This window comes from Triturus cristatus, chromosome 1_1, assembly GCF_964204655.1.
Source record: "Triturus cristatus chromosome 1_1, aTriCri1.1, whole genome shotgun sequence".
Lineage (NCBI taxonomy): Eukaryota > Metazoa > Chordata > Amphibia > Caudata > Salamandridae > Triturus > Triturus cristatus.
This window is the reverse complement of record NC_140579.1, coordinates 82,471,357-82,494,837: the sequence shown is the minus strand read 5'-3', so window position 1 is coordinate 82,494,837 and position 23,481 is coordinate 82,471,357. Positions and strand designations below refer to the sequence as shown.

The 23,481-nt window shown below is 48.1% G+C and overlaps 1 protein-coding gene across 5 annotated transcripts in view; it reads right to left on the bottom strand.

Annotated features, from left to right (window-relative positions):
- LOC146869515 (homologous-pairing protein 2 homolog) overlaps positions 1–11,119 on the bottom strand; it is a 139,871-nt gene extending 128,752 nt beyond the window's left edge. For 2 of the 5 annotated variants that reach the window (XR_014961067.1, XM_085603493.1), the window contains exon 1: positions 10,967–11,119. Coding sequence is in view for 3 of the 5 variants with exons in the window: in XM_085603493.1 (XP_085459619.1) it covers positions 10,967–10,991 (25 nt within the window). In the remaining 2 variants the exon portion in view is untranslated. Of the gene's footprint in view, positions 1–10,386; positions 10,410–10,966 lie in introns of those variants that run through there. The other 3 variants (XR_014961069.1, XM_085603516.1, XM_085603508.1) reach the window with 3 other exon arrangements.
- Between the last annotated feature and the right edge of the window lie 12,362 nt (positions 11,120–23,481).

Below are 23,481 nucleotides of genomic sequence, written 5' to 3'. Positions count from 1 at the left end.
AATTCTGTGCCCGTTTTTGCCTTCTGTTCCCTTGTTGCCCCCGTAATTCGGTGCCCTTTTGCCTTCTGCTCCCTTAGTCGCCCCTCACCGCTCCCACTCCAGCCGCTGCGTCCCGCCCCCCCTGACCGCCCATTCGTTGCCCCTGCCCTGCCTTCCGCCTCCCAGCTGCTCCTCCCTCCCACCTCCCCGTGTATGGCGGCTACTGTGCGGCCAACCCGCTGGCACGCCGAAGGCGCGCCTAATGCAAGCCCACGCCTGGCACGCGCCCAGCGCCAGTACCTGTGGTCCCCGCGCCCGCCACAACGACCGCCGCCGCTACGATGCCAGCACACTCCACGCTCTCAACTCCGGATGGACCCACACCTGCTTCAAAGCCGCCCGAAACGCACACAGGGTCCCTTCGCCTGCCGGAACTGCAGCTACACCAGCCTCAGAGCCGCCAAACCACCCGCCAAGAAAGGCCACAATCACCTCCGATGCATCCTACTGAATACCCGCTCCGCACGCAAACATGCCGTCGAGCTCTGGGACCTGCTCGACACTTCCTCCCCGGACGTTGCCTTCCTGACAGAGACCTGGATGAACGACTTCTCCGCACCCGACATCGCCATTGCCATCCCAGATGGCTACAAGATCACCCGCAGAGACCGCATCAACGGAGTCGGAGGAGAAATCGCCATCGTCCACAAGTACAGCATCAGGGTCTCGACCAGCACCGACGACACTCTCAACACCGCCAAACATATGCATTTCCAGATCCACACAGACCCCAACTCCACCCTCAGAGGTACCCTCGTCTACAGACCCCCCAGGACCCTGACCCCAGTTCAGCGACTCCATCGCCGACTTCATCAGCACGCACGCCCTGACCTCCACCGATTACATCCTCCTCGGAGACCTGAACTTTCACCTTGAGAACAACAACAACTCCACCACTCTGATCGATAATCTCGCTAACCTCGGACTGAGGCAACTCGTCACAACGCCTACCCACTCCGCCGGCCACACGCTCGACCCAGTCTTCTCCTCAAGCTGACACGTCTCCTTCAGCCACACCACCGAACTCCTCTGGACCGACCACCGCTGCATTCACTTCACCTTTCAGAAACCCACCACACACCACCGCACCCAACAGATCCCCGCCGCTGCTGGAGCAAAATCACCTAAGACCAACTACACGCAACCCTCGCTCTCAACCCACCCACCGAACCCTCCAACACCGACGACGCTGCCCGCAGCCTCAGACGCTGGATCGACGACTGCACCAACCCCCTAGCCCTGCTGAAGAAACCCTCCCACAGAGACACCAGCAAGAGGGCCAGCTGGTTCACCCCAGAACTCCTAGCCTCCAAGCGAGCCTGCCGGAAACTAAAGAAGAAATGGCACAGTGAACAGACTCCGGACAGCCACGCAGCCCACAAGGACGCCAGCTGCAACCACCATCACCTCATCAGGACTGCCAAGAGGACCTCCTTCAAAGACCGCCTTGACAACAACGCACACAATAGCAAGGAGCGCTTCAACATCGTAAGGAACTATCCAACCCCAGCTCCAACACCAACGACATCCCGACGTCGCAAGCCCTGTGCGACTCCCTCGCCACTTTTTTCCACCGCAAGATAACAGACATCCACGACAGCTTCAACACCCAGACAGCCCCAACAGACATCAACATAACAGACTATCCGCACACTATCGACCACGACCCCCTGCTAGCCTGGGCCAACGTGAGCATCGATGACACCATCAAAACCATGAGCACAATCCACTCCGGCTCCCCGTCAGACCCATTCCCGCACCACATCTTCAACAAAGCCAGCAGCTCCATCACACCCCATCTGCGCAACGTCATCAATCTCTCGAGAGAGACCGCAACCTTCCCAGAGAGCTGGAAACACGCAGAGATCAACTAAAAAACCCAAGGCGGACCCGAGAGACCTCAAGAACTTCAGGCCCATCTCTCCGCTTCCGTTCCCGGCCAAGGTCATTGAGAAGATCGTCAACCGACAGCTAACCCGATACCTCGAAGAAAACAGAATCCTGGACCCTTCCCAGTCAGGGTTCCGCAGCAACCACAGCACCGAGACTGCCTTCATCTCCGCCACCGACGACATAATGACCCTGCTGGACAACGGTGAGACCGCGGCCCTCATCCTCCTGGACCTCTCCGCCGCCTTCGACACCGTCTGCCACCGCACACGCCTCCATGCCATAGGGATCCGAGACATGGCTCTGGAATGGACCACCTCCTTCCTCTCCGGCAGAATCCAGAGCGTCCGCCTCCCCCCATTCCGATCCGAAGCCTCCGAGATCATCTGCAGCGTACCCCAGGGATCTTCCCTCAGCCCGACACTGTTCAACATCTACATGGCCCCGCTCGCAAACATGGCCCGACAGCACGACCTCAACATAATCTCCTACGCCGACGACACTCAACTGATCCTCTCCCTCACCATGGACCCCATCACCGCCAAATCCAACCTCCACGAAGGAATGAAGGCCGTCGCCGACTGGATGTAGATCAGCAGACTGAAGCTGAACACGGACAAGACGGAGGTCCTCCTCCTCGGCTCCAACCCTTCAGCCTAGGACGGCTCCTGGTGGCAGCCCCGACACACACCGACCACGCACGCAACCTGGGAATCATCCTCGACTCAACACTCTCCATGACCAAGCAAGTCAACACCGTCTCCTCCTCCTCCTCCAACACCCTCTGCATGATCTACAGGTGGATCCCGACAGATACAAGAAGAACAGTCACCCAGGCCCTCGTCAGCAGCAGACTCGACTACGGAAACGCCCTCTATGCCGGAGACCCGACCAAGCTCATCAAACAACTGCAACGCATCCAAAACGCCTCTGCACGACTGACCCTCGACATACCACGCCACAGCCACAGCCACATCACCCCCCACCTGAGAAACCTGCACTGGCTCCCAGTAAACAAGAGGATATCCTTCAAGCTCCTCATCCACGCACACAAGGCACTCCACAAGACCGGCCCAGCCTACCTCAACAGATGACTTTCCTTCTCCATACCCAACCGTCAGCTCCACTCCACCGACCTCGCACTCGCCACCGTCCCTCCATTCCGAAGTACAACCACCGGCGGGAGATCCTTCTCCCACCTAGCCGCCAAGACCTGGAACACCCTCCCACTGAGCCTACGACAGACCCAAGACCTGCTAACCTTCAGGAGGCTACTCAAGACCTGGCTGTTTTGCCAGTAGCGTTCTCCCCCCCCCCCCCCCCCCACCCTCCCCCAGCGCCTTGAGACCCTCGCGGGTATGTAGTGTGCTCTACAAATGACTGATTGATATACAAATGGATACCAAGGAAGACGATACTCTTGTAACCTTAATTGTTGTCATATAATTGTAAACATTAGATCTGTATGCTATGGATGGCCTCATATGTAGAGGACGGAATGTATTACGAACCGCAACAAATCTAAAAAAAAAAAACCAATAAAAAAGGTGTTAAAAAAAAAAAAGGGTGGGGACATGAAATTAGGATTAGATAGGGACCCATTTCAATATCCATTTTTAATTACTACTGGGTCTAAGACTCGGAGGGACCCAGCCACCTAAAGCACTGCCCTTATGCATCTTGTGCCAATTCCTTAGTCGAAGCAAGCCAAATGATCATTTATCCTCTACTTCGGATTCCACGGACGGCAGAGACGATCCAGAAGAGGGTTCGGGGCTTATGGGTTATAATGCTAAGGCACACTTAGAACTTTAATAAACAATGGCGTAGTCAATAAAGGCCAACGCTATTATGGTCAGCAGATTAGTGAACATTAGTGTTCAATCAAATTACACAACAAATGATACTCGATACTGCCTTGCCCTCTCGTGCCAGAGGGGTTAGATCACCGCCAACAGGCAATCTACCTGCAGTGATGTATGAGTTGACTGCAATGCTACTTCCTGCCTTCCTAAAAGGTCAAATGTCTTCTACAACAGTTAGTTATTTCTAATTATCTGTCGTTGATATTTAAATGATCGAAATAACTAGTTTCAACTGAATGATCAATGTTACTCCAGCAGTACAAAAACCACTAACTTCAAATAACCTGCGTAGAGGGTAGATACATTTACAAATGTGAGTATCAATCAATCAAATGATCTTTATTCGGATATGTTAGAAACATCCATAAAAGTACATAAAAATTATTTCATATATTCTCATACAAAAGTGCAAAGTCAAAGTGTAAATGTGCAAAGGATACTTCTAAAGCTAACAGGCCAGGTCCAGATTGTTCACATCAGAAGCTCAATAAATATATCTTTAAAATTTATAAAAAGATCATCCCAATGAATAGTTTAAAAAGTTAAAATATATGTTCAACACGTATTGTCGTACACCTAAAGAACAGGAATGCAACATACAAATAATATACAAGCCGTTATACAGAAATCTAAAATAATAGACATAATTCAAATCGTATTCATTGAGGCACGGGAGCGGACAGCAGTTTGGAGAAAATGACTGACTCTATAAATTACATCCTCATTGCTTAGTGTCCGCAAAGTTCTAAAGGCCTCTTTAAAGTCTGTCAGGGCATTGGCTTTAAAATAAGGGATGAGAAAATATTTAGTATATTTTTTATAAAAGCCACAAAACAGTGTAAAATGCATCAAACTTTGCTTGCCACCTTGGTTACAAGGACAGGGTAAGTCTCTTAAGTTATGGGAATAACCTAGGGGGAAACAAAGTAAATTTACCACGCTCCCGTCCCTAAATCTAAACAACAGGCTCCTATTCCATCTGCCCAATACCTTACACAAATAACCTTGGGGTTTGGTAGATGGCCTAGTACAATGTTCTTGTATGTGTAGGTACCCAAGGATGGCTGGCTTTCTAAATTCAATATTTTCTCTATTTGTTCGATATAAGTCGAATAAGGCCCTTTTCACTATAAGCTTGTGTGATGGGTTTATTGTGTCAGGTGCTGAGAAAAGATGCCCCATTTCTACGCTTTCTAAGCTCGCCTGTACCGCTTTAAGCCAAGGGATGTAATTTACCCGCTCACATTTTAAACAATCTGAGATTATATCGCGGGTCAATGAGGCAGCTTGGTTACGCCAGATTTTTAACCAGAATAGAGCGGGTCTTGATTTTATAAAATCCTCTATGTAGGGGAGGTTCAATTCTCTGTGGCATACGTATGACGGAGCCGAGAAGACTCCCCCCAGTACCTTCCTACAGAACTTATTTTCTTCTACCTGAAGATTGGTGCAGCTCGAGTATCCCCACACCTCGGCGCCGTACGTTCCTGTAGGGACGCACTGGGTTTTATAGATTTGTAGTAAAGATAAGGTGACCTCGGCGTGCCTTGGTTGGCGTAAAGTAATTAAAGAATTAATGGCTTTACCCAGTTTGTTCCTCCCTCTGGCAACATGTGGTTGCCAGGATCCAAAATCAGAAAACAACAGGCCGAAATAAGGGAAGGTGCAAGTGCTGTCTAAGATATTATTCCCTGCCATTATATGTCGAATTTTATGTTTCTTTGGCCCACAGGACATTATTTAAGATTTTTTTAAATTTGTACATAAGTCCAGGTCGGCCATAAAAGAAACAAAGCCTGAAATGAAAGTGCGAAGTGCATTAGGTGTACGGCCTATGAGTACCGCATCGTCGGCATAAAGAAGTACAGGTAAAGGATTGCCATTGACGAGCGGGACATCAGTGGTTAGTTTATCTATTGATGAGCTTAATTCATTTATATACAAGATAAAAAGTAGGGGAGCCAGGACGCAACCCTGTCTTACACCCCTACCAATTAAAATCTCGTCCGAAACCTCACCATCATTATTGATGCGAACACGGGCCTTTAAATCTCTGTGTAGATAAGCCAGAAATTGGACCAGAGATTCATCTAAACCATAGCTCAGCAAAGCAGTCCATAGGTGAGATCGGTTGACAAAATCGAAGGCAGAGCTTAAATCCATAAAACCTAGATAAAGTGGGGATTTTTTTGCTCCAATATATTTATCTAAAACTAGGTTTAGGTTCAAGCACTGCTCAACCGTCCCTACGTTATTTCTAAAGCCTAGCTGGCAAGGGTGTAAGATTTTGTTTTCCTCGGCCCAAGTGCTGATCTTATTAAAAATGACCCTGCCTAAAATCTTCAATGTATTGTCAATCAGTGATATTGGGCGATAACAGCCAGGGTCGAGTCTATCGCCTTTTTTTAAAAATAGGGACGATTGTACTAATTGACCAGGTATCGGGCAGTGAGGTAATGGACAAGTTGTTAAAAACATTACACAGTAATGGGGACCATAGGTTGGGCTCTGATTTTATTAAATCGATGGATACTCCATCAGGCCCTGGCGCCTTATTTCCTGCGCTCTGAGAGATTGCATCCTCCACTTCTGTTATTAAAATATTTGGAAGCTTAAAAGGTTGGCGATTTTCAGTGGGAGGAGTCGATGACAAATAAATGTTAGTGAAGTGCTTCACCCATACGTCCCCTGATATACTGCAATTTGTGGGGGTAATATTGGAACCAAACGTTTTCAGGTTTTTAACCTCTTTCCAAAACCCAGCAGCATCCTTTGTTGCTGCAGTACGTACGAGTGATTCCCAATGAGTTTTTAATAGCTCTTCAGATCGTCTTCTTAGGGTACGTTTATAACTGATCCTCAGGGACCTCACCAATATTTGGTTGGGTGGATCGACTTTTAGGGCAGCTCTCAAATCTCTGTTTGCTCTAGAACAGGAGTTATCGAACCATCTAGGGTTAGTATCAGAGTTGATTTTAACTGGCTTAGATATCTCCTTTTTTATGGTCCTACACAGCTCCGTGAATGCTTCAATGATCGCATGATCTGGGCACTCAAAAGATAAACAGGTAAGTACTAATCTTGGTTCGGATTTGATGACTCGGGCTAACACCCCCTTGTTGTCAATCCCCTTCCAGACCACCCTAAGTTTGTCTGTCGATGCGACTAGGTTTTTTGCCCCTATTTCTATCCGGTTCACCCTCTTAAGGGGGAGTTTCAGAGTGGATAGAATCGGGTGATGGTCACTGTGTACAGACCTAACTACTTTGGCCTCTAATAAAAGGTCCACAAGTGCGGAGGTCACGAATACATAATCAATTGTGGATGCGCTCCCATGCCCGACATAAGTGGCCACGGGACATTTATTTTCCATAGTGTTGGCCTTTTCCATAACATTAATTAAGTCCCTTGTGGCCAAATGGTTGGATAATTCTTTGCCTCTTTTGCAAGGAGGGGTTTGTCGGTGAATGTGTGCGTTAAAATCTCCTCCTACACATATCCCATCGAGTTTCCCGAATTTTTGTCCCTCTAAAATATCGTCGATAAAATTAAACAACCTAATAAAATTCATATTGGGATGTGTTTTAAAATCATTGTTATAAAAATTTATTAAACATATTCTAACGCTACTGATGTAGAGCAAAGCCTGGAAGTTCCTGTCATGTGTTGCCAATGGTTCAATTTTAATATCTGCGCCTATTTTAACCCATATGGATAGTCCCCCACTTGGTCTGCCTAACGCAGGAATTAGTGCGGTTTGGTTAAAACAACGGTATCCATCAAAAAACAAAGGAGTGGTGCACCAGGTTTCCTGGAACATCAGGATATCAATTTTAGAGACCCAGTCCACCCAATCCCCATTTGTTACTTTAGTATTTAAACCTGCTATATTCCAGCTCAGGATTGTCAAGTTATTGATAGATGTTACCGAGGGGGAGACATAACTCCTGTCCTTGACCGCCTTAGAAGCATTAGCAGTCGTTTTAGTTGGATCCAAGAATAGATCCCCTGCTGGGTCAAGTATATTAGATTGATTTCTACCCAGTGGGTCAAAGGAGATAGTTGATGGTCAGTCCAGAGTACCCAAGTCAGACAATGCACTATACCTATTGTGTAAGGGAAGAGGTGATAAAGAACGGCTAAGTAATCTATGATGCGGTCTATAAAAATAGCCCAATTGCAGAGAAATTATGTCACTCGGAAGGGGGAAGCGCATGTTAGTACTGCCAAGGATATATTTAACTATAGAGGGATTTCTGAAGTTGATGACAATACAGTCCCCTTCTATATTCTTGGGTGATGGCCCAACCCAACTCACCCGTCTAGTGGTTAGAATTTCTCTCATGATGTTGGGGCCTACTCCTTTGTGTTTACATAGCCAGTCTGTGCATTTGTTGTTTAGTTGCATCCATGACTCGCTCTGCCCCTCTCTTAACTGTGGTACGCCTGCCAAAATTATTACATAGGGGCAGGCGTCGGGGGGCAGATGAAGGACAGGCCCAGGATGCGTTGTTGGCCTAATAGTAAGTGTATGGCCCTTATCTAGTCCAATGGGAGCAGATACCTTCCTCCCAGTGGATAACAAAGTGGGGGCATCATTTGGCATATTACTAGCCTGACTGGTATGGCGTATTGGTTCTGCCTTCCTCCCTAAAGATGACAAAGTGGAAGCATCATTTGTCGTATTGCTGACCTGACTAATATGTGGTGTTGATTCTGTAGCTTTGTTAACACCTCTGGGTATGGTACTAGGGGTGGTCGTTTTATTAGAAGCATTTTGTCTTTCAATCAGAGTGCCCCTATTTGCAGCTTCTAGATCTTTAATGAAGCGCTCACCCCTTGTTAAGTCAAGACTAATAGCCCCCTTCCTTTTTGCATCTTCATTTTTGATCATGGTTTCAATACGATCTAGTCTTTTAAAAACATTATTAAACTGTTTGATCATTTGAGATTCTAGCTGTTTAAAGATGGTGTCCACAATGGTTTCCATAAAATTAGCATTTGACTTGTTAAGTGTGGAACTTTCACTAACTGGATCAGTCTGTGTACAAATACAGTTTATACCATCTCTGGGGGGGGTAGTATTCAACGGTCCTTCAGCCAAGTGTGCTTGTTCAGTCCTGGCGTTACTACCCTCTGTTGTTTTTTGTTTCCCTCTAGTCCACATGCTCTGTGGTGTGGGTTGATCCTTGTTGCATGTGGCCGGTTTCCTTTTGTTAGTTGACTGTTTTATTGGGCCTTTTTTCCTTGTCCCTCCAGTGGGTTTAGTTTTCGAGGGTGCCTGGGGAATAGGGACATATTCAGTAACGTCAAGCTGAGAATCAAGGATGATAGTGTCACCTTCCTCCTCGGGGGTGATAGTAGGTGGATGACACGTGTTAGGCTTGGTAACTATCACAGTTGGAGATAGGGGTAAGGTGTGATCTGTACTGGGGTCCCCGGGCTCCGGGTGTGTACGTAAGAGCCCCAATGACATCCGTCTCTCGGTACTCGCGATCTCATTTGCGACCATATTAAAGGCATTATCCAGCATGCTTTCTAATGATGAAGGAATGATAGGATGTGCCATTATCGATTTGCCGGTTTGATTTACAGGGCACCTCCCACTGATAGGCATTTTTTCGTTTCTCTCACCTGGTAATCCCCGTGACGGCAGCTTAGATGGGTGGCCCGCCCGACCACTGTTGACCTCTGAGGGCCTCAGAGGGCCCGCCCTTTGCCCGGGCTTAGCCCGGGCTTAGCCCGGCGCCGACCCGCGCGCGATCCCGCGTCGCGGGGGCTCTCGCTGGCTTTATGCGCCTTCAGCGCGCTCTGCTTGCGTGGGCGGGTTCCTCCCGCAAGGGTTGCTGGGAGCAGTAGTCTCCCTGCACACAGCGGCCGTGTAGGTGAGAGATACGGCGGCGGCAGGGAGACGCTGTGGTGTGCAGGTGTGGGCGTCCTCACAGAGAGCAGGTAGGCTGCGTGGCAGGTAGCAGCAGACTGGAACAATGACCCCCGCTCTGCCGGGGCTCTCGCTGGCTTTATGCGCCTTCAGCGCGCTCTGCTTGCGTGGGCGGGTTCCGCCCGCAAGGGTTGCTGGGAGCAGTAGTCTCCCTGCACACAGCGGCCGTGTAGGTGAGAGATACGGCGGCGGCAGGGAGACGCTGTGGTGTGCAGGTGTGGGCGTCCTCACAGAGAGCAGGTAGGCTGCGTGGCAGGTAGCAGCAGACTGGAACAATGACCCCCCAAATGTGAGTACTTGGTAACACAATGGAATATATATTCTTTATCTAAATAATGTTGCATTCTGCTTGCTATGCAGTAGGTCGCTAAAAAGCAGCAATTCAATCAAATAAATAATAATGCAACCAATTAAATAAATGACATTAATAATGCATACACGTAGTTTATGGTTCAGCTTATGGAGCAAAGTAAAGCTTCTTGTCAAGTCATGCGGAGGCATCCACAATCCTCATTTAAGTAGGACTGGACTAAATGCACTTTAAAACGTTTATACGCAAACACACTGCAATATTTTCATTTTTCAATTATCTCACCAGCAATGAATCAAGGCATAACTGCATACCAAATTGTAGATAGACGAAATATATACCTGGCATCAGATCGAACCCTTAGAGCCAGAGGAAACGTATTCCTGACATTCCCGAACTCCCACTGCGAGTAAATGAAATCTACTAGGCGATACAAGAGAACGTTTGAGACACCAGATGTACAAATGCTTAGAGTTACAGCACCGACCCTGTAGGACAAAAATGTGTGCCCGAGATAACAGCATTTCATTGCAGCTACAGTGTACATAGATGGGTAGCGTTATAGCACAGACTCGCGAGAAGAGGATTTCGACATGTAAAGCATGCAATAAAGCACCAAAAAAAAAAAAAAAATCGCGTCTGATGTGACGGCGAGCTTCGGGCCACTCTTTTCCTTGCAAAAGTATTGTCTACCTACTAATACAACCAACAGTTTTGTGCAGAGAGAAACATTTTTCAAGCACAACACATCTTTTTTGATAGCACGTAATGTGAATCAACGGTAGAAGATCTCTCTACATTAGACTGAAGCTGTATGCAGGCAGCTTGAACCACGTATGTCTCTCCGCCACATGTTTCCCTTTCGCCCGACTTCCCTCTCGCCCCGGCTTTCTCCTAGAAATAAAGGCGCTGGCTGCTCACCTTCGGCATCCTTGGACCTGCTCATCTTAGTATCACCCTCTGGCCTGCGGGACGGCCTTCAAAACACCCCACGCTTAGTCAACAAGCGCCAGGCATGCTGGGACCAACGTACACAGCCCTTGACGTGACGCCATTTTAGGAGGGGAATAATTACACACGGGGCCACTGTTGAGACGTATTATTGCCAGGCTGCAAATCTAACCAGACATTCGTGGGCTTGTTTATTGCCTATTCCCCGGAGGTGACGATTTCGCGTTCATCCCCGCCCCCCACTCTCGCCCGCAGGTCGCGAGTAGGATGACCAGCTGGCATGGGTACGAATTCAGGACAGTGAGTGTAAAAATTCATAGTGCCAATATCGGCAACAGTTGTCACAAAACACATAAGTACATAAATAAACCACACGACACTGTATTGTAAGTGGAGAAATATTGCTGCAGGTTTATTAGCATAACCAATATGCACACATGGTGGGTTATCTTACGGGCGAACCCAGGGCAGGCCAGCCCCTATGCCGCCTGCCCGTCTGATAAGCCTAAAGTACACCGTGGTCAACGCCAAATGGTGTATACCAAATATTGAGAGGGGCCACCCCTCCCATCCGTGGACCCCCAGTCCACTTGCTTACTCACGCCCCCCCCCCCCGTGAGGGGTGGGCGGAGCATACATGGCAGCCCCCGGTTGCTCAGACCCACAACCGCCTGTCGGCTAACGGGGCGCCGTCGTTCTTCCAGGGGACAACGCTAAAACATCCCTGGGTATCCTGGCTTAGCACCCCGCGGTGCTGCTGCATGATGTACTCCTTGGTATGTGCAGACTCTGGATCGCCCTGTAACTCCTCCACAGCCTAGGGAGTGGCCACCGTCACTACCAGGGCCCCCCACCAAGGTAGGCCTTTTTACTTACAACCTGCTGATTGCCGGGCTTCTCCCAGGTCCAGCCAAAACAGGTTTTAACCAATACAGGGCCGGAGGCCAGCATGCCCCATCAGGACAGGTGCCCCCATCCTTTCAAAACTCCCCGTGGAATTTAGACTGAATTGACCTGAAACCTAAAAATAGGCGATGGTCCAATGTTACCTTTGCCTGGCTGAAGAACAATACCTATGACAAGCCACTCCTGCCAGGAAGTGCCAATGCGGGTGGAGTTAAGAGTTGACAAGCCCGCTCTACTTCCTCTTTCCTCAGTTATCTGAGTCTAGCACTAGTCGGAGTATGACCATCACCTTCCGACAGTCACCACCCTATGTGAAGCCTTGCCCTCCCAAACTTCTGCTAGCATACCAGGGAGCAGACAGGACAGCGTGACCCAGGGGGAACCAAGGCATAAATACCTCTCTATGTTGAATACAGGGAATGCCAATAGTTCTCCTGCTACTTTGTAGCCCAAATATGTTTCCCAGGAGATTCCCCCAATCATATGGACCAAATCACCCCCGTTGGAAGGCCACTTCCACAACCTGCATAGCTGCCAGCCAGTGCTGGAGGGCGGGAGAAGTTACCCGTTACCGTTACTCACATCAATGGTGCCTGCTTCGTCGAACTCAAGGACGGGCTACTAAGTGAGCTTACCAGGCTCCGCCCTTGAACCAGCGTTCAGACCCAAGCCCCTCTAAGTTCTGCTGCTTCACCTGCCTGTTAACACGAATCCCAGGGCAGACCACCGGCCTCTAGCCCCTGCTTGGCCATGCCTAAGCTAAAACACCTCTGAAAAGCATGATAACAGGCTAACCACCAACATTGCATTCTAAATGTTCCTAACACTGCCAAGGAACATGCGCATAACTGAAGCAACTGGCACCATGCCATAAAAGTATCAATGTAGCCTACTATGAATGCAAAATGTGCTCTTGTGGCAACCCTTATTAGTGCTTCCTCCAAACAAGCAGCCCTAACCAGGCAACCCGCACCCTCTTGGCACTGGCACACTCCCGCCCCAGCTGCCCTAGAGTGCCTGTTCGTGTGTAGCCACAACCTTACGTTTTATCACTGACGTTATACCGGGGTATGATGACACTCATCTAACTCTACTGCTGAGTGCCCGTTGCACCAGCGCAAGTATGTCTTTGCCTACTCAGTGTCTGGCTGCAAAGTTTGATGACATTGGCTGCCTGATCCCGGGCGAAAAATAGAAGCGTTACAGTTTCTGGTGCTATCGACGGTACCCGTAGCCTGATGGAACAGAATGGAATTCCCTTACTCCTGTTGAGCACGAACCCACAACCAATTGCTCACCATGGTTCAATATCTTCCTGCTAATAATCATTTCCAAGAAGAATGTTGACAAATCTATGTTCTGCAATGGCACTACTTAGCAGCCTGCACCATTCTGCCAGTGCCGAAAAGACCTTTGTCATGCTGCCTGGCCTAATCAATTTGGCCCTGCTCTGGAATCGCCCGCTTCGGCCTTAGGTCAAACAATTCGCCAGTAACATAGCTTAGCAGAGTGTGCCGCAGGGTTCTGCCTCTTCATCCATCACGACCAATTATGAATCAACCCTCATCCGGACCTGCAGCAAGCAGGACTAGGACTCAAAGCGGCACACCAAGACTCAGTCACAGCCCCCGGAACGGACGTGCTCCCCCCAACCTACTGATCCACAGACCGCTTGCATACTGCTCACAGTATGGCTGAGAAGAGAGGCTGTTGATGTAAAACCCTTGTAGATGAACATTAGACAGACCCGACAGGGAGCATCATACGAATGAGGTCGGGACCACCGCGCCTGCCTGTGAATCAGCCCCGGTGATATTCGTCATGGCCCCTCCTAAGACCTTGGAGATCACCATCAACAACATGCAGTGGCCAGGTGGCAGGCACCCAGCGGGACCTTCAAATCCCAGATACTCTCCAAGTCCTTGCCGCCTGGCGGCGCTCCCTGCTGCAAGAAACTTGCTGCCCCACAACTCGCCCCTCTTGGCCCGTTGGAAAATAAACGCTGGAATGTGTGATCACCTCTCGAGGGAGGTGTCGGTAGAACGTGTAACATGCGTCCCGAATGTACAATTTATGCGAAGGTGTGCAGGCGTGTAGGAATCAGAACCTAACAGTGACTGTGCATAGGAACTAGTATTCAAACTGCGACCTATAGAATATGCATGGTGCTATGCAGCACAGCTTGGCCCATCTGATCCACTTCACAAACCTTGGAAGCAAGCCTTTGATGGTTACCCTCAGATCCTAGCCATGCACACCTAACCCCTGGGGGTTCCCTTACTCACGAAGCATTAGTCCTAATGCTAGCAAGCTTACCGCTCAGTGTCCCAGGACATGAAATGCTAAATCCACCACATAATATACATTCTCCGACCGCAAGTGAAAGGATGTGTTCACCCAACCAATGTAAACTAAAATTGCAAGCAGCACTTGTCTGGAGACATTCAACATCTGTCATGAAGCGCAGCAACGTGGCTATCAAGCTTGGGGAGCTGACACGCCTCTATTTCCCTTGAACTCCAAGAGTCCAAAAGAAGCAAAACTGCCCCCCCTCCCCAAGGCTAGGAGGATAGCTTGTGCAGGAGGAAAGCTGAATGTAACCGACGAGCCAAATCCAACCACAGGGGAGCACACAGTTACTGCGAAAATGGGCACTCCTACCTTCAACCGGATCCAACAAAAGACCGTCATGCTAGCCCTAGTTGTATAGGTTCCACTGCCTCACTCATGAAATTACCGGGCACCCAAAGTGAACGGCTAACATAATGACACCAACGGGGCAGAGGGAGCCCTGCGCAGGGTTCAAGGAACGTGTAACAGTTAACTAATCTGCAGGGCTGCACAGCTTGCTCAGGCGATCACTGTGGCAAGCAGGCCGGCCACCAGCACACCGCGCCTTTACTAGGTGTTCTGCGCACTGAAAGGTATGACTGAACACTATTCATGGCATTAGAACCAATGCTCTTTTTATTCCTTGTGAGTACTGCCTCCTGAGGAGCCAGGCTAGCGATAAACAAATCCATGTCAGAGACCCTTGTAGATTAGGACTACTTAATTGTAGATCTCTACCAAAACACTCGATACAAATCTCTGAGCTGATTCTAGATAAGGGTCTAGATATTTTATTTCTGACCGAAACCTGGACGTCAGCTTCCTCTAACTTTGACTTAGTCAATACTCTGCCTGCAGGCTATCTGATTCACTGCCTCCACAGACCTCAAGGAAAAGGAGGTGGTTTAGCCATTATTTACAGGAACAAGTTTTCATGCCGAGTAGTTAGAGGTCCTATTCTGGATGCTGAAAGTGGTCACTTCCACATACAGCTCTCTCCGAACTTCTCTCTATCTGGACTATTAGTCTATCGCCCCCCTGGGTTGATTAAACAATTTTCCAGTTCTATTCTGGATCACGTCCCCGTCCTAGCAACATCCTCCTCTAATTTTGTACTATTGGGAGATTTTAATCTTCATTTTGACTTGAAGGAGGATAAGAGCTCAAATGATCTCAGATCTGAACTTGGATTATCTCATTTTAACTTACTTAACCTGGAACCTACTCATGTGAAAGGCCACCTGTTGGACTGCGTGTTTTCTAACACTGGGCACCTTCATATAGGTTCCCCTTTTCCCTTGCCTTGGTCGGATCATTTCCTGTTGGTAGGGGAGCTTAATGTTAGCTTGGACCCCTTTCCCTCCCACCATCAGAAGCCCCCCCCCCATTTACAAGAGGATTTGGTCCTAACTTCCTATTGATGACCTTTCATGCTCCCTCGCTGAGACTACACCACCCCCGGGTCCCGGTCCTCTGGAAGCTGATATTGCTTTTCATGACTGGCTCTGTCAAGCCTTAGATGCTGTTCTGCCCACCAAAAAATGCATAAACAAAAACAATAGCTACAGGTCGTCATGGTATACTCCTGAACTGGGGCTGATGAGAAAGAACTGCAAACGGCTTGAACGGGAATGGCGGAAGGACTGGGCCGTTAATAGTAAAGACCACTACCGTGAAGCCATGAGATCTTATAAGGCGGCACGCAAATCTACTAAGGCCGTCTATTTTGAGGATAGAATAAATAAGGCAGGCAATTCTTCAAAGGAAACATATAAGATCCTCAAAGAGCTTATCACGGTTCCCACTCCTTCAACCTCTCAGGTGGTGAATTCCAACAAATGTAATCAGTTGGCTCAGTTTTTTGACACCAAAATTCGGAATATCCTAGCCAGCCTTCCCCCTAGTGCAGGAATTATGACCATGCCTCCTCCCGAGGGGCCCTCAGCTGCGATGAGATTAGATTTAATATCTCCCATCTCAAAGGAGGACTTTTGTAAAGAGCTCCTGGCACTGAAGAGTGGCTCCCCGTTGGACCCCATGCCTATTCGGATTCTCAAACAACTTGTGGACCTTATTGCCGGTCCTGCAACTGATCTTCTGAATGCCTCCTTTTCCCAGGGCATAGTCCCTCCTAGATGGAAGCAGGCTATGGTCAAGGCTCTTTTGAAAAAGCCTGACCTTGACCCTGCTGATCTGACAAACTATCGTCCCATCTCGCTTCTGCCTGGCCTGAATAAGATCGCGGAGAAGTTTGTCAACCGCCAGCTCTCCGGTTTCCTAGAAACTAACAACCTACTAGGTCAAACGCAGACTGGCTTCCGCCCAGGCCAGGGAACAGATTCAGCTCTGATAGCAATGATCGAAGAAGGCAGAGTTATCTTAGACTCAGGTGGATCGGCCGCAATGGTCCTCCTGGATCTAAGTGCTGCTTTCGATACGGTGGACCATAACATCTTGATCCACCGTCTAGGAAACTTGGGAATAGGAGGGTCGGCTCTTCAGTGGCTTCAGTCTTATTTGAGTAACCGTTACTATCAGGTCTGCGATGGTCATTTTAGATCTTTGCCTACCCCCCTCCTGTGCGGTGTCCCGCAGGGCTCGTCATTGAGCCCGACGCTTTTTAACGTCTATATGGCCCCACTGGAGGAGGTGGTGGCCCCCTTTGGGGTCACAATGGCAACCTACGCGGACGACACTCAACTGTTAGTTTCCTTGTCCCTGTCGGAAACCCATGGAGCGAAATTTGCTGCTTGCCTTACCAACATCATGACATGGATGTTGGACTCCCGGTTAAAACTTAATGGGTCGAAAACGGAACTAATGCTCCTTGGCAATTTATGCTCTTCACTGCCCAAATGTATGTGGCCGGTCAGCCTGGGCGCCCCCCCAACCCCTAAGAGCGCTATAAAAAGTCTCGGGGTATGGCTAGAACCCGAGCTCTCTATGATCACTCAAGCCAAACGAGTGGCAGGGACATGTTACGGACTGCTCCGGTCAGCCCGAAAAGTCATGTCGCTCCTCCCAGACCACTCCAGGAGACTATTGGTTCAGGGATTGGTGCTTTCTAGGCTGGATTACAGTAATGCCCTTTTTCTGGCGGCACCTGAATCGACACTGAATGTTCTTCAAAGAGCACAGAATGCTGCTGCACGGATGCTCACCGGTTCAGCCAAAAGCTCCTCTGCTCGGCCCGCTTTGAAGGCTTTGCATTGGTTACCTATCAGAGCGCGCATTATATTTAAATCTCTCTGCATAGTGTTCAAAGCCTTACAAGGATCAGGCCCCCCCATTCTAAGAGATCTGGTCCGCCCTTACAAACCTACGCGTACTCTTCGCTCTGAAGATGGGAATCTAGTAATGATACCCAGAGCTAAAAAGGTGAAAACAGGCGGTCGCCGGTTTTCTATTAATGCAGGTCAACTATGGAATGCTCTTCCGTTGGTCCTGCGGAAAGAACCCACTTTTGCAAAATTCCGGAAAGCATTGAAGACCCATCTCTTCCCCTTGTAGGCTTCTCTAAGTGCTGGGGTAATGGCTCATCATATTGTCAGCGCTGGGACGCTCAAGGGCAGCCATGCGCTTTAGAAATTCTTTTTCATTTCATTCATTTCATTTCATTCATTTCATTTCATTTCATCTCACGCGCATTGAAAATACATCTCAATATACCAATGGGAATGATGTTACGTGCGATACTGAGCACATGTCATGCATCCCTATATTAACTACAAAATAAGCACTCCCTACAACAAGCCCATCTATTGGCTAACCAGCTGAACCAACAGAAGCGGAATACAACAGGGTAACACGTGCACGTGCCGTGGGCCCACTGGAATGCAACAGCCATATGACGCCTGACTGGGATGTACACTCCTTGCGCTGGCGGTGAAGCCAACCACCCTCTAGCCGGCTGCCGCTCAGGGCCCCCCTCATTGCCTACGAGCCCCTGAACCACAGACCTTCCTTACACTTTTACAGTCTTGGGGCGCTGGCCGTTACCGCACAGCTGGAAAGTGCGCAACACAGCGGCTTCGTTGACAAGGTTGAACGGTTAACAGCCCCTCCCCCTGCAGTCTTCCATATCTTAAAACAGGAAACCGGAGAAGGCTGGAAATGGGCAAAGGAACCTGGGTGACGCGACAACAACTTGATATGCCTGATCGTTTCCGTAGCGCGGACACGGTGCTCCAAGCTCATTATGAACGGTAAACCCTTTGAACGGTGATTCCAATCTTAGCTGACACATTAATGTCAAAATTCCCCCAAGGCGGGTGCTGATGCAAGCAGATTAAACCTCTCGCCTCACCTCTGAGGACTGCACAGCCAGTCTAATACCACTGTGCTGCCCAGAGGACACGGTTGACGATCTCAGCACTGGCACCCAAGGCGAACGAGAGGGACAAGAGGGCGAGTAAGGGGCGGAGACAGTATAAATACCCCTGTCCCCTCCCCGCCGGAAGTAGCCATCTGCTGGGGATCTCCCCTGGCAGGACCCAGGGACTAGACCTCCCACCCCTGTGCCTTCCTGTGGCACTAAGGCGGCTGCTCAACCCCCCCCCCCGGCAGCCTTACAGGACAGAGGGTCAAAATTCAGGACCAAAAAATCAGGACAGAAGGTAAAAATTCAGGACAAAACTTCGGGACAAAAGGTAAGTTTTACAGACATATCAGAGGAAGTGGCGCGATAGTATAAAAGTAAGTAAATAGACAACCACCTAAATACAAGTCAAATAAGTTTTGGATTAGGTTGAGACAATTGTTTTTCGATATGCGTGCAGCTTCGAGCAACTGTGCAGGTCTTTTTGTGGTATTTCATTTGATAATAATTCTATTTATATGGTTACTGCACTGGGTTGTCCAGACTGATGTTTTGTTTACAACTCATGGTCTTGGCAGGCATGTTTGGGGAGAGAAGTGGTCAGGAAAATCTGCTCGGATAGACTTTGTTACTAGCATCTCATATCTGAGTGCCATTGTGAGATGTAAAGCAGCACTCATAGGTGAACTAAATGGAGGATTGCTGTGATGAACCCATTAAAGGGAACGTATTATGGGTGTTTCAGCAAGTGGAACTTAAAATATGGAATCTTGCTTTGCCAATGGGGGCTTCGCAGAGAGTTGCACTAGCTGACGGAAGTCACAAAGGTGCTTTTCCTAGCAGCTTTCTTAATGAATCTACTGTCAATACGCTATTACATAGTTTATTTTTGACGCCATACCTATTGCTACAAATACTATATACATGTCAAGCACAGCTCATGGCACTATGAGTCTCCCTAAAACCTTACACCTAAAACAAAACATGCAAAAATGTACAATTACGAGTGTAACATAAAAGTAGCAGTTGGGTGTCACTCAAAATGCCATATGCGAGATTTACAGATCCCCCTCGTAAGCACACAGCAAATACAGAACAGTTTTTTTGGGTTTTTTTTATTAAGCTTTATTGCGGTCTGATTTACCATAAAAGCACATAAAAAAACAGTTCTGTACAATATGTTAATCAATCAATACAACTCATGCGCATAATCACGATTGTATAGCTAAGTTGTTAAACATATCCTTTAAAACTATACAATTTAAATAGTGTCTAGGGCCCTAAAATTGATAAAAACAATGGTTATTATACTGATAAAATACTATCTGTTCTCTCCTGGTCCAATAAACTTAGTGCAGATGTGTAGCAATGTTAGTTATCAAGTTCCTTCGAATTGACCACATTGAAAACAGATATTTGGCTACTGCAGACACAATCACTGCATTGGTGTCAGTTTTTAGGATCCTGAAAAAACCCAAATATTGCTTTACACCCAGATTTTTACACAACTGAATTATCTATTTCCTCCTGATGTTTACATATGCTGGACAGAAAAGGATAACGTGTACGGGGGTTTCTTCCTCAGTTCGGCAACCTGGGCAAGGACGTGCCGGGCCCCCTGTCCACCTATCAATGTTAGAATAGAAAGGCAAAGTGCCATATCTAAATTGCAGGTAGAGCTTCTTCGCCAAAGTGGGTTGTATTGCATCAATCTCCGGCTCAAAACTATAAGAAGACTTAACATCCAAGAAGATGTCAGTTAAACTTGAAGTTAAACTTGAAGTTTTTGCTGAGCGGAAGAGATTCCTTAAATTAAAGTCTTTTACAACACATGTCATGTTTTTTTTAGAAATGGCTGGGCAAGAGACCGCAGGGTTTAACCAGAGATCCTCGAGCCCAATCAATGTGAGTGATCGTCTTACAAATGATAGCCAAGGGATCCTACCAGATCCGACTGAAGCCATGACCACTTTAAGTTCCTCCTTATAATTCACCAGCTCAGGAGTGCTCCACAGCCGCCTCCATTAAAGTAGGGACCAAGCAGCAATAGCTTCTGCGATTGGGCGAATATTCAAGTCCAATCTGAGCGGGCCCAAAGGAGTACTTCTTGGCAAATCCAGTAGTTGCCTTATAAAATTATTTTCTGTTATGGATAGGTCACTTGCTGATATGTGTCCCCAGAGTTCCGCCCCATAAAGGGATGATGCCTTGGCTTGAACTCTAAAAATTTCACGGGGGCACTTATTATTTTGTGGGTACAATTCTTCTGCACTTTTAAGATACCCCCAGCTGCCTGACTAAATCTTAAATTGGCCTTGACCAATTGAGGACCCCACCCCATTTTATCATTCAAGGTTAAACCTAGGTAATCAAAAATTGGGACCCTCTCGAGGGGTCTGCCTTCCATCATTGGATGGGGGCAGTTGGTGGTACTAGCATTAAAAACCATGTACTTGGTCTTGTTGATGTTGACCACCAGGTTCCTTTTATTACAGAATTTGACAAACTGATTCAACACCCACTGCATACCCATTGGAGATTTTGAAAGCAACAGAGTGTCGTCCACAAACATTAATGCGGGAAATCTTTGGGCGGCCAGTTTGGGGGAGTCAATGTCGTTTATGGCAAGGAGATCTTCAATAAGCCCGTTGAGAAAGAGGGAAAACAGGGATGGGGCAAGCACGCAACCCTGTCTAACGCCTTTCTCAATCGGAAATGGTCCAGTTAACTGGCCTTGCTTGCCAAAACGAACTCTGGCAAAAGTGCCTTCATGTAAGATCTTAAATTGATGACATAATTATGGCGGAACCCCCATTGATAATAAAATGGTCCATAACTGGTTCCGGTCCACCATGTCGAATGCAGAGTTTAAGTCCACAAATGTAAGATATAGACTACCCCCTTCCAAGACCACATGGTTCCAGTGAAGGACCTGCAGCCGGAATAATTGGTCAGTTGTTGCTGTTTTAGCCCTAAATGCCGCCTGGAGCGGAGTCAAAATGTTATTGTCATTAGTCCAAGCCTGTAAACGTTGTGGAAGGAGCCTGGCATACATTTTTTGGGTCACATCGATAAGGCTAATAGGCCTATAATTGGAAGGTTGGAGCGGAGAGCCCTTCTTGTAAATGGGAATTATCTCCGCCCCCAACCAAGTACTTGGGAGTGGTAACCCCTGCAATATCGCATTAAATAGTACTAGAAGATATGGGGCCCAAACTGTCGGTTCTTCTCTATATAGATCACCTGGGATCCTATCCAATCCTGGTGCTTTATTCGATTGGATACTTGAAATGGCCGATTGAACTTCAACCAACGTGAATGGTTGTATTGACCACGTGGGGTTCAGGGCCAATAGGCTCGGTAGGGGCTCACTTATAAGTGTAGAGGGGAGAGAATAAAGGTCTTTAAAATAAGAAGACCATGCTTCTTCAGAGATGTTTGGGTCAATTGTAGTCCTGCCCTCTGGTTTTCCAGTATGGACAAGATTCCAAAATGACCTTGGGTCCTTTGCCGCAAGTGCGGATGTGATAGCAAACCAACGATCTGCTTCCCATTCTGATTTTGCGTTACTTAACATTTTCTTATATACCTGCCTGGCTTCTGTAACACAAAGTTTGTTACCTTGCCTTAGGGCCAGCAATAGTGCCTCTTTTGCGTCCCTACAGCACCTATTAAACCATGGATTCCCATCGTCGCGAAGTTTAGGCTTGGTGAGACCTGTCTTGTAAAAGGTGTCCTTCAATATTGAAACCATTTCCCTATGGATGCCTGTAAGGTCACCCATATCTTATCCAAGGGATTAATAATGCTGGAGTTTACCCTTTCAAGCAGGGGGATTACATCTCGATACATTTTCGCCATATTTTCAGTGGACAATTTCACAGCTGCCCATCGGATTCTTCTCCCACCTTGCACTATTCTCAAGTCACTACTTGGGGTAATCGTCATTGCACTATCCTCACTGGTCAGTTGAAAGTCCATCTCAATTGTCAGGGGATTATGATCACTTTCAATACGAGGAGGGACACTAAAATCTATGATTTTAGGCCACAGGACCAAGCTGGCCATAAAATAGTCTATTACAGATGCATGCCCCATGCCGCTGTAAGTTAGCTGAGCTGGAGTGTCACTCTGGAATCGGCCATTACAGGCTCTAATGGAAAACGTATAGGTGAGGGAAGTCAACTGGAGGGCAAGAGCTGTCCAATTTTCCACAGGGTAGGCGTTGGGGGCGAAACTGACCAGGTTTCGTCTTCTTCAATTGTGATCGGAGGGACCCCTTGTAATGGTTCGAAATGACAGTTGAAGTCTCCTCCGATCAACAAGGCAACGTCACCCCCAAGCGAATGCAATAGGGTGGTCAGTTTATCTAAGGTGTTAGAAGTTCCCCCCGATCGCACTGGCCGTGAGTATATATTAATGAGTGCCAGTTTTGGTGTTTCTTTGTGTGACATCAGGATACACGTCAGATCAGGACTATTTGTTTCTAGCCTTTTCAGCGTGAATCCAAGATGGACACCCACCCATATGCACAGCCCCCCTGATGGTCTACCTCTCGGGCCTTTTACTGCAGGTTCCGCAAAGGTTACATAACCCATTCTATGAGTGGGGTCTACCGCCCACGTTTCCTGGAATAAGCAGATCCCGTGTAAATCCATGAATGTGCACCAATGCGGGATGTCTAAGTTGGATGCGAGACCCGCTATATTCCAGGATAAAATTTTAAGGGTCCCTTCGTCGATATCTGCCTATTTCCCAAACTTCCCTCTTGACCAGGCCTGGCAAGACCACACACCCCAGGACCGGCTGAATGCTGATCCAAGTGTGGGCGGGCAATCTGATGTTGCGGCAAGGGTATAAGGTTATCAATCACAGGAGGAAGTGGGCCATCCCCTGGCTCCCCTGTGGTTGCATAAGGTTTTCCCTCAGG